Source organism: Manihot esculenta, chromosome 8, assembly GCF_001659605.2.
Source record: "Manihot esculenta cultivar AM560-2 chromosome 8, M.esculenta_v8, whole genome shotgun sequence".
Classification (NCBI taxonomy): Eukaryota; Viridiplantae; Streptophyta; class Magnoliopsida; order Malpighiales; family Euphorbiaceae; genus Manihot; species Manihot esculenta.
This window is the reverse complement of record NC_035168.2, coordinates 22,467,386-22,479,077: the sequence shown is the minus strand read 5'-3', so window position 1 is coordinate 22,479,077 and position 11,692 is coordinate 22,467,386. Positions and strand designations below refer to the sequence as shown.

Here is an 11,692-nt window from a genome sequence, read left to right as displayed (position 1 = left end):
TGGGATCTCATCAGTGCCCCCAATGGGTGACATAACATATGCTGAGTTGGTTTACATAAACATCATAAAAATCTCTAAGATCATGTATTAAAAGGGATAGCAACAATCTTATGGTCAAGCACACCTCTAACATCCATAGACATCATCTCATTACATATCTAAACTGATTAAGACATTACATTACAAATTGATCATGTCCATTGCTAGCTATTACATAAACACGACTTCTTTACTCTATCCGGACTCCTGCTCTATACTGTACCTGCAAGCCTGGGGGTAAAGGGAGAGGGGTGAGCTAAAAGTCCAGTGAGAAGAACTATAAAACATATTAACACTATGCTCTATGAAATGCATCATAACACAGACAATTCACATACGGGTTGGGTGAACTTGTCACCAATTAGTCCAAGCTAACTCTGTGTCAGGCCGTAGCATGGGGTCTTAGTCTTCCTGTCATAACATACATTACTTACCATTGCCCCAGGGCCTCCTCTGGGCTCCTGGTCTTCGAGTCCCATAACCGTGCCAGGCCGTAGAATGGGGTCCTGGTCTTTCCTTACTCTATGCCAGGCCGTAGAATGGGGTCCTGGTCTTCCTGTCATGGACTAATTGGGTCATCCAATATTCACCCACATCAACAACAATCGATGCAATGCGGCATATTCGTGAAAACTAATGCAATCATCCTATTGCATAATCATGATGCATGAAACATGATAAAACATTTAATTTCTCAATTTAACAGATTAAGTTTAGTTCCACTCACCTCTGGCTGACTCTGACAACACCGAAGCAGCTGAACTCACTGCTGGGGTCCTCGGTTCCTCGGGTCCGAACCTACATAGGTGGACTCAAATGAGGGACCAAACATACCTGAACATAACTCTAAACTACTCCCCAAAAACCCCCTAAAACATCATGAAACAATCATAGAAAAACATACAAAAGAGGCCTGGACAGGGCACTTTCGACGGCAGGTTCGGCGGCCGAAAGTCCCTCTAGAGCCGAAAGTCAGGCAGGTTCGGCGGCACCTTCGGCGGCCGAAACTCCCAGACAGAGACGAAACTCGTGCATGTTCGGCGGCACTTTCGACGGCCGAAACTACCAGACAGAGACGAAAGTCTCCTTTCGGGGGCAAGCTTCGGCAGCCGAAAGGCTGCCTCCCTAGCCATGTTCGGCGGCCGAAAGTCTTTCGGCTGCCGAACCTGGTTTCTGCCAAAGGGCAGAAACTTGGCTCCCCTTGCACATTTCGCCTCCAAACCTTACAAACATGCATCAAACCTATTCTACAACACACAAACACAAGCATACATGTTCCTAGGGACCTCAAACCATCATAAACCCCATCTACGACACATCAAGCATCCACATTGTTCATGAACATACACTTATACCCAAAAACATAACCATAACCTAAACATGCATTCTAACCTATAGATCTACTTAAAACTTACTTAAAACATGCAATGAGCTTAAGATCGGCTCTTACCTCTTGAAGATCGAGAGAGAGACGACCTAAACTCAGAGGTGGGAGAGATTGGGTTCTTGAACCTCCAAGCTCCAAAACTTTGCTCAAAAGCTCGAATCTTCAAAACAAGGTTAAAACAAATGAAAATCTTGAAAGATCTAGAGGAAAAACATCAAAGATTGGTGAGGGACGGTGGAGAGCTCACCTTGGCCGACAACGGGGAGAAAGGCTCGCCCGTTTTCGGCTAAGGGACCCTTTTATAGTGGCTGGCCAGGCCACGTTCGGGGGCCGAATGTGCCTCCGCATGCATGCCATGTTCGGCGGCCGAACTTGAGGTTTGGCGGCCGAACCTGGACTTCCCTCACTTATGCTTTCGGGGGCCTAAAGCACTCCCGAAGTGCATGAATGTTCGGCGGCCGAACTTGAGGTTCGGCGGCCGAACCTGAGTTTTCCTCCAAAGCTATTTTCATGCAAAAACTCATTTTCTTTCATGCTTAAAACATAAAACACACTAAAACATTTTATAAAAACATGGTTTTACCCTACTAGAGGCTTCCGACATCCGAGATTCCACCGGACGGTAGGAATTCCGATACCGGAGTCTAGCCGGGTATTACAAGATCACTAAGAGCTTTATCAGCCTTCCAGTAATAAAATTTATCTCCTTTTATAACATCAAACCCACAATCCTTTTTCAAGTCATCCAATATATCAAAAAATGAGATGAAATCAACATCGAAATTAGGTTTCTCCATGAACCTACCATTTTCATATATTCTATTTGGTGAAAATATAAAATGGCCTTCATAATGATACCTCATTGTCTTCTGACTAGTATTCCCTAAAAAAAAAAATTGAAGTTAGCCATCTAATTATTTATGAAAACAACTTAAAATTTATAAATCACATAAATATTATTTACCTTGAAAATTTGAAGCCTGATTTTGGTGTAACTCTTGAGTTTCTTGAAAGTTCTGGTTAACATTATTTTCAGTCTCATTTTTCAAGTTAATATTGATGGAATTCCCTTTCCGCAACTTGCATCGTCAAGCCATGATGTTTGCTTCTGCTTCATGGAAAAAATTGAATATTAAACATAGAGGATAAATTAATATAAAAATAGTGAATCAAAGCTTTTTAACAGATAAAAAACGAATGAAAAGTAAATATCAGATGTCTTTCACGTGTTTAATCTAGAACAATTACAATGAAACATTAATTTTAAGACTTTTGTAATTTTAAACGTACCTGATTGGATTTGATAGTGGGAGCTTCTCCTTTTAATAGTGGACAGAAATTGAAAACTGAATGAATCATAAGTAAGAATGAATCATGAGTAAGAATGAATCATGAGTAAGAATGAATCAGTAGCAGCTGTAGGGAGGGAATTTTTAATTTTAAGGTTTTCATTCCCCCAAGCCAAAAATATATATATTAGCAAGCTTATCATTATATTGCCGCCACTAATTAATAGGGTTTCCTTTATTAATTAATATAATATTATTTATTTTTATTTTTCTGTAATTAAAATATTTTATATTTTTAATTAAATAAGCAAAATAAAATAATTTTAATTTGTTTAAGCAGATTCAAAATCAAACGCTATGAATTTTTTTTAAAAGAAAAAAAATCATGACCACACCTTTATAGAGCTGTATTTTTAACATCAAAATAAATTTATTTTAAAAAAAAAACTTCAAAATTAATTTATACGCAAAATACAAATAAACGATGGGACGCAAAATAAACGATAGTGCCTTTCTTACCCCAAAATGTTACACTCATACATTATAAACAAAATTGTTATTTATTAGTAATCATTTATTCAAATATTCAATTAAAATAAAACTTTAATGGTTCACTTTAATTAGTTTAAAGTCAAGAACATTACAAAAGAAATAATGGGGGCCAAAATAAATGACAGTGACTTGCTTACCCTAAAATATTATATTTATACATTATAAACAAAATATAATAATTATTAGTCATTATTTATTCAAATATTCATTTAAAATAAAACTTTAATTGTTCACTTTAATTAGTTTAAAGTCAATAACATTAAAAAATAAATAATATGGCACACAATAAACGCATTTCTTATCCCAAAATATTATATTGTTAATAATTAGTAATCATTTATTCAAATATTCAATTAAAATAAAACTTTAATTCTTTACTTAAATTAGTTTAAAGTCAAGAAAATTAAAAACAAAGATGGGACACACAATAAACGACAGTGTCTTTCATACCCCAAAATATTATACTTATACATTATAAACAAACTTGTTATTCATAAGTAATCATTTATTCAAATATTCAATTAAAATAAAACTTTAATTCTTTACTTAAATTAGTTTAAAGTCAAGAACATTAAAAAAAATGATGGGACGCACAATAAACTACAGTGCCTTTCATACCCCAAAATATTATACTTATACATTATAAACAAACTTGTTATTCATAAGTAATCATTTATTCAAATATTCAATTAAAATAAAACTTTAATTCTTTACTTAAATTAGTTTAAAGTCAAGAACATTAAAAAAAATGATGGGACGCACAATAAACTACAGTGCCTTTCATACCCAAAATATTATACTTATACATTATAAACAAACTTGTTATTCATTAGTAATTATTTATTCAAATATTCAATTAAAATAAAACTTTAATTATTCACTTTAATTAGTTTAAAGACAAGAACAATAAAAAAGAAACAATCGGGCGCAAAATAAACGACAGTGTCTAAACATTAAAAAAGAAATGATGGGTGTAAAATAAATAACAATGCTTTTTTTACCCCAAAATATTATACTTATATATTATAAACAAACTTGTTATCTATTAGAAATTATTTATTCAAATTTTCAATTAAAATAAAACTAAAATTGATAATTATAACTAAAATTGATTCATTAATATGTAACTTTTTAAGTTAGAAAATAATTCTCAATAACTTTTCTATCTAAACAAATGGACAATAGAAGAAAAATTGATTGAGAGACAAAAAAAAACATATTATATGAAATTTTTTAGAACCTCTAAACATATTTTTTGAACTTGATAAACCAATATATAATACCTAGAGGACCTTAGAGTAATTCTCCAAATTATTTTATTAGTTATAGTATTCTATCGTAGTTATATAATTGTGGCTAATTTAATAGCTAATTCTATGACTCTTTGATAATTATAACTAAAGTATCATAGTACTCATACAATTCATTTAGCTACGATGTTGTGGCTAATGATTTAGTAATAGTTATGACAAATATAATTATATGACTAATATTTTTATGTTTCTGTCACAATTTTTTTGTAATGACTAATAAACTGTAGCTAATAAAAAAATTATTACTACAATCATATTAGCTTCGTGGCTATTAAAATTATTACCTATAATATTAATGTGTTGTGACTACAATGGTAGTAATTGTTACAAAAAAATTAAATTTATAGCTATTATATTTATTAGCTATGATATTACTTTGTAGCTAAAATTAATTATGGCAAATAGTCAACAAACAGTTACATTATATATAAAATAAAACAAAAAATACATATTAGTTATAATTGTTGCATTTTTGTTACTAAATAGTTTAAATTAGGCACAATAGGTTTTTAGCCGTAATAAAATAAATATATTAGCCACAATAATTTTTTTTGTAGCTACGTATCGTAACTAGAGATGTAATATGTTGTAGTGTATATACTGGAACCTCATTGGTAGGGATATTTTTCAAGGGGTTATGGAGTTCTTTAATAATGGTCGAATGTTGAAGAATGCCAACCACACGGTTATTTCTCTTATTCCCAAGGTCAAGTCCGTTAAAACCATGAAAGATTTTCGACCAATCGGCCTTTGCAATGTTTTCTATAAGATTATTGCTAAATTGCTTACTTTGAGGCTACAACCTTTGATGGACTCTATTGTGGGTTCGGAACAGAATGCTTTTATTAAAGGTCGCCTGATTTCGGACAATGTTCTTATCTGCCATGAGATCATGCATAGGCTTAAATTGAAAAAACATGGCAAGTCTGCGGGAATGGCAATCAAGCTAGATGGGAGTAAAGCATATGAATGTGTGGAGTGGTCTTTTTTATAGCATATGCTCTTTTGCTTTGGCTTTCATGAGAAATGGATATCCTGGATTATGCAATGTGTCTCTTCAGTAACCTTCTCTCTTCAGGTTAATGGCCATCGCTTTGGGTATCTAACTCCAACAAGAGATATTCGACAGGGAGACCCTTTATCCCCTTACCTCTTTCTCTTAGTAGCAGAAGGCTTTTCTCATGCTTTAAATAATTCAGCCATTAGAGGGTTATCTGCTTCTCGACATGGCCCATCTATATCGCATTTGTTGTTCGCAGATGACTCCATCTTATTCACACAAGCAACTATGGAGCAAGAAAATATAATCCAATCCATTTTGCATAACTACTCAAGAGCAAGTGGGCAATCAGTTAACTTGGCTAAATCAACTATCATCTTCGGTCCCAATACTTCTCCAATCTTGAAGCAACAAATTTGTTCTTCTCTGAGTATTCATAACTTAGAGGTCAATGCTCGTTTACTAGGTTTATCTGCTCATTTTTACAGATCTAAAATTCAAACATTTGGTTATCTCAGAGAACGCATTGAGAAGACATGTGCGGGGTGGAAGGAAAAGTTTCTATCCAAAGGCGGGAAAGAGGTGTTGATCAAAGTAGTATCATCAGCTATCCCTATTTACACCATGTCCTGTTTTCGGCTTCCCACTGCCTTATGCGATAAAATTAATAGCATTATGAGCAATTTTTGGTGGGGTCAACAGCAAAATGAAAAGAAGATCCATTGGGTTGCCTGGTCCAAACTCTGTGAATCAAAGGGTGAAGGAGGTTTAGGATTCAGAGATATGGAAAGCTTCAATAGGGCCTTAATTAATTGCTAAACAAGGTTGGAGAATTCTCTCTAATCCTAATTCTCTTTTGGCTAGAGTTTTAAAAGGTAAATATTATCCACATTCATCATTCCTTCAAGCAACCCAAGGGAACAGGGCATCATGGGGATGGAGGAGTGTTCTATGGGGAAGAGAAATTCTCAATCAAGGCATTCGCTGGCATGTCGATAATGGAAAGAACATTTTCTGCAAAGAAGACGTATGGGTTCCACTTCTTTTTTCAGGCAAGCCACATCTTAAAGAGGGACATGATACACATATAACTCGGGTGGTTCAGCTTATCAATCCATCTTCCAAGCTTTGGGATGCTACTATTTTGTCTCGAAACTTTGAGCCAGCAGATGTTGAGAAAATTAGAGCCATTCCTCTCAGTATTTTTGCTAGGGAAGATCGGTTGGTATGGCATTTTGAGAAAAGCGGAGTTTATTCAGTCAGGTCTGGTCATTGGAAGGCTAAAGACTTAAGTAGACGGGCAGCTATGGAATCTAATGGTAATCTGAGTTCAAGTTCCTCAGCTCACAATTCTTGCTTCTGGAAGTCTCTTTAGAAGACTAATGTTCCAAGTAAACTTCGGATTTTCCTATAGCTTTTTTGCTTGGAGCGACTACCTTGTAAAGACCTCCTTCATCATCGGATCCAACATATAGACCCAACTTGCTCTTTTTGCAGAGGGAAAGAATCCATTGATCATATTTTTTTCTCATGCCCTCATGCTATCTCAGTTTGGTTTAATTCTCCACTGCAACTTCGTTCTTCTTATCTTTCGAGCTCAACAATGATGGATAAATGGACAGAAGTTTGTAATGTTCTTTCCCAGGAATCAGATTCAGATAGTCTAATATAACTTTTTGCCTTCCTTCTTTGGCAAATATGGAAAGATAGGATTGCTTTTACATTCAATCATATATCTAAACCGGCTGAAGAGTCTGTTAGCTTGGCAATCAGAAGTCGAGACGATTTTAGAGAAGCCACCTCCAACCCTCCTCTCCCCTCGCATCAATCAGAAATGGATCAACAGCTGTTAGTTCATCAATCTCAACTCTCTTGGCAACCCTCTCCTCTCGGTTTCATAAAGCTTAACTTCGATGCAGCTTGGGACAAGAATTCGAATTCAGGAGCCACTGCAGTTATTGTTCGTAATCCTTCTGGAAGTGTTATTGACTGGTGCTGTCGTTCGTGGGCCTCGATCTCAGACCCCTTACAATTTGAGAGCATTGCTTGTCGAGAAGCACTTCTTTTTGCCAAAAATAGAGGCTTCTCTCGCTCTATTATAGAAGGAGATTCTCTTATTACAGTTCAAGCCTGTAGGGGTAACCCGGTTCCCCTTAGTATTCAAGATATTATCTCTGACTCGTTAGATATAGCTAAATCCTTCCAGTTTATCTCTTTTTCTTGGGTACGTCGGACTTACAATCAGGCTTCACATCTTCTTTGCAAAAAGTTTATCAAAGATAATTCTTTTAGAGTAAATCTCTTGTATCAGATGAACTTTGTTTTCTTCTTGCCACTTGATGGCCTTTAGCAATGATATATATCTTATAACAAAAAAAAAGCTGCTTTAAAAAAAAAAGTTCATAAGTAATTTTCTATTAATATGTAAAAAAATATAATCATTTAAATGTTTTTTTATAAATTATTATAAATTTTTAAAAATTAAAATTATTAATTTGAGTAATAAATTTTAAATGACAAGATATTATAGAAAGAAGTTAGTAAGGTAATGCTGCCCTCCATGGGCATGGCATTAGCCAAAAATACCTTAGGCTTAGCTAGGAACAAATTAAGGACAAAACAAGTCATAAAAGAACATGCTATAAGATCATATCTCAAACCTTTGACTTCTGAGATTCCAGCATTTTTATTACCACTTTCTACACGCGCTTCCCTTAGTCAACTTTCCAATAAACACTTAAATAATTATCCCATTAGCCACTCCCTATTATTTTAATTAATCTAAATTAAAAACAAAGTAAAACCCACAATGCTCCCCTCCCTCCCTCCCTCCTCCTCTAAAAGTCAACTCCCTCTTCTCTTTCCTTCTTTTATTCACCATTGAGTTGTCCCTTTTCTTCTTCCCTTCTCTTTCTCTTTCTCCTTCTCCTTCTCCTTTGTTCACTTTGCTTTCTCTGCAAAACAATGAACAATCTAATATAGTCTTTGCAATTCCAAACAAAAGGAGCAACAAGCAGCCATTTTTCCATCTGGGATTTTTTAAGATTTGTTCTTAGATGGGTAACGGCGTTACAAAAGTCACTCACTGTTGTGCTGTCTCAGGGGATATCTCCCGCCGGCATGAAATCGCCGTTTATGTCGGCGAGCATCTCCATAAGGGACTCGGTCATTCCTTCTGCTACATACCAGTCGACCAGGATCGCTTGTCCAACTCCAAAATCCACTCCGAGGAAACCACTGCCTTTTTCTCAATCTCTGGCGCCTCTGTAAGCGCTAATACTTCAACGTCTCTCAGTGATGCTTGTCTCTACAGCTCCAGTTTGGATGAGGCCTCTGCTTTTGAAAGCTCAGATTCTTTCGCCTTTGTCCCTCTTCAGCCCGTCCCTCGTGGGCACCTTCAATCCAGCTCTACTCTGCTCGTACCAGGTTCTAGTCCGATTGAGCGAGGCTTTTTATCGGGTCCAATCGAGCGTGGATTTCTTTCAGGACCCGTAGAACGCGGGTTCGTGTCGGCGCCGATTGACAGCAGCTTATATTCCGGTTCGATGGAGAAAGAGAAAGAAAAGGAGAGCGGTAGTGGTAAGATACAGAGGAGCTTCTCTCACGGTAGCATTGGCATCGAAGAAATCCAAGTTAAAACCAAGAAGCAAAATTTCATAAAGACATTAAAGAGAGTAATATCGAACACCATCTCGAGAGGGAAAAAATCAATAATGGCACCGATCAAAGGCGTTAATAAACCAGTTCCAGTCAGTTGTAGTCCTAATTTGAGTGCTCAGTTGAGTTCCAGTAATGAGCTTGATGATGATAGCTTGTTTTCAATGGAAAGCCAGAATCTTCAATGGGCACAAGGGAAAGCTGGAGAAGATCGAGTCCATATAGTGATATCAGAAGAACATGGGTGCGTTTTTGTGGGGATTTATGATGGGTTTAACGGCCCTGATGCTCCAGATTTTTTGCTCTCCAATCTCTATACTAATGTGAATGAGGAGCTCAAGGGACTGTTATGGAGCGACAAGTTTGAACCCACTTCAAAAACAGAGAAATCAGAGGAGGCTACACCTTCAACTGATTTAAATCATCATCCAAAGATAAAGCAAGGGAAGAATTCGAGGCATAGGAGTAAAGCACCAGCAAAAAGATGGGAGGAGAGCCAGAGCAGATGGAGATGCGAATGGGACAGAGAAAGAATGAAGCTTGATAGGAAATTAAAAGATGAACTGAATCGTAAAGGCTCTAACTCTAATGGAGTTAACCATTTCGATGTTTTGAAAGCACTTTCTCAGGCATTGAGGAAGACAGAAGAATCCTACTTTGAAATTGCTGATAAGATGGCAGAAGCGAAACCTGAGTTAGCTTTAATGGGTTCTTGTGTTTTGGTAATGTTGATGAAAGGAGAAGATGTTTACTTGATGAATGTTGGAGATAGCCGAGCCGTTTTGGCTCAGAAATGTGAAAACCAAGATTTGAAGGTCATTACTGAGGAAACCATGCGTGATCTCGAAGTCTTCAATGGTGATGAATTGTGCAAATTTAATAGCTTGAGTTCTGTTCAGCTTACCATGGATCACAGCACCTACGTGCATAAGGTGGGCGATCCTTCTTTATTCTTATATAAATCTTTAATTGTATTAATTGGTAAGATAAAAGATCTTTTTCACATTTCAGGAAGTTCAAAGGATCAAGAAACGACATCCTGATGATCCTTCTGCAGTAATGAATGATAGAGTGAAAGGGTACTTGAAAGTCACGAGGGCTTTCGGAGTTGGCTTTCTCAAGCAGGTAACTCGAAGGATATCTTCTGAAATTTTCCTTTGATCTTTTGATTCGTATAATCTCAAAATCTTATAATGTTTTTGCAGCCAAAGTGGAATGATTTGCTCTTAGAGATGTTTCGAATCGATTACGTTGGAAATTCTCCATACATTTCTTGTTTTCCATCACTATATCACCATAGACTGAGCTCAAGAGACAGGTTTTTAATACTGTCATCTGATGGACTATACCAGTATTTCACCAATGAAGAAGCTGTCTCAGAGGTTGAATTGTTCATTTCTGCGTTTCCTGAAGGAGATCCTGCTCAGCATCTCATCGAGGAACTTCTGTTTCGTGCAGCCAAAAGAGCTGGTATGAACTAATTCAACAGTCTTCTAACAAGAATTTCACAATTATAACAGCTGAGTTCAAATAAAATTCGATGATAGATACCAACGAGTTTTATCTTAGCAGTATTGAAGTCGTGTCTAGAACTGTGATATGTCAAGAAATCTGATGATATCATATTTTGCAGGGATGGACTTCCATGAGTTGCTGGCTATTCGGCAAGGTGATCGGCGCCGCTACCATGACGATGTTTCTGTTATAATTATTTCTTTGGAAGGCAGGATTTGGCGGTCATCTGTGTAAATAAAACCAAGTGTTTTTTTGCTCTACAAATTTTCTAGTCGTCTGAGTTTTCTCTAATTGACTAAAATTTTTAATTTTCGCTCCTGATATTACCTCACCTTTAAAAGAAAAAAGGCACATAGAAAGCTAGATATGTGAAATTTATGAATCCATATAACGGTTGACAATTTTTTTTTTTTCCTTTTTAGTTTATTTCTTCTATTGTAACATACCAACTAGTCTTAGAGATGAGAGGCTTGAGGCTCTTATTGCATGTATAAAGTTTTGGTATACTATTATACTCTGAAATTGTAGAAAATTATGTTAGTTTACTTACTAAATTTTCAAAATCCCAAGATTTTTTTTTTTTATTTTTGCTATGTGATATTCAAAATTTCTTAGCTCAACTACTTTGAATTCAGCAGAACAAGTTCATTAAAATAAAAAATATTTTTCTTTTGAGTTTTAAAAATATTTTTTCAAATTCTAGTTAAGAGATCTCATGCCACTCTGTCATATCTCATCTCTTTTTTTTTTGTTTAAATGGAATTGATTGATTGAATTGAAACTTTTCAGATTTACTTCAATACACTTATCAGCACGTGAGTGCACTATATTTCATTTCTTATGTTGTTTAAAATGTAGTCAATGCATAATATATCATTTCATAACGACAACAAACAATTAAAATTTAATTTCAAATTAATTAAATTTGGTTATATAAATA

At 35.6% G+C, this 11,692-nt stretch overlaps 2 protein-coding genes across 2 annotated transcripts; both read left to right on the top strand.

Moving 5' to 3' along the window:
- The first annotated feature begins 5,217 nt into the window (after positions 1-5,217).
- LOC110621477 lies at positions 5,218-7,930 on the top strand. The gene is made up of 4 exons (XM_021765759.1): positions 5,218-5,551; positions 5,642-6,346; positions 6,456-6,899; positions 7,287-7,930. The coding sequence occupies exons 1-4, from the start codon at positions 5,218-5,220 to the stop codon at positions 7,928-7,930; spliced, it is 2,127 nt and encodes a 708-aa protein (XP_021621451.1).
- A 474-nt stretch (positions 7,931-8,404) lies between these two features.
- On the top strand, positions 8,405-11,295 carry LOC110620545 (probable protein phosphatase 2C 23). Its single transcript, XM_021764334.2, has 4 exons — positions 8,405-10,169; positions 10,249-10,362; positions 10,443-10,707; positions 10,871-11,295. Exons 1-4 carry the CDS (start codon positions 8,637-8,639, stop codon positions 10,984-10,986), a joined length of 2,028 nt encoding a protein of 675 aa, XP_021620026.1. The 5' UTR covers positions 8,405-8,636; the 3' UTR covers positions 10,987-11,295.
- Positions 11,296-11,692: the final 397 nt, after the last annotated feature.

What these genes read in the sequence shown, in the direction of transcription:
- LOC110621477 (XM_021765759.1), top strand. Translation starts at nt 5,218, where the DNA reads ATGGAGTTCTTTAATAATGGTCGAATGTTGAAGAATGCCAACCACACG. An exon ending in TGGGAGTAAAGCATATGAAT is followed by an intron (nt 5,552 to 5,641) that starts GTGTGGAGTGGT and finishes GTGTCTCTTCAG; the next exon opens with TAACCTTCTCTCTTCAGGTT. An exon ending in GGCAGCTATGGAATCTAATG is followed by an intron (nt 6,900 to 7,286) that starts GTAATCTGAGTT and finishes AAATATGGAAAG; the next exon opens with ATAGGATTGCTTTTACATTC.
- LOC110620545 (XM_021764334.2), top strand. Translation starts at nt 8,637, where the DNA reads ATGGGTAACGGCGTTACAAAAGTCACTCACTGTTGTGCTGTCTCAGGG. An exon ending in ACAGCACCTACGTGCATAAG is followed by an intron (nt 10,170 to 10,248) that starts GTGGGCGATCCT and finishes TTCACATTTCAG; the next exon opens with GAAGTTCAAAGGATCAAGAA. An exon ending in GAGTTGGCTTTCTCAAGCAG is followed by an intron (nt 10,363 to 10,442) that starts GTAACTCGAAGG and finishes ATGTTTTTGCAG; the next exon opens with CCAAAGTGGAATGATTTGCT.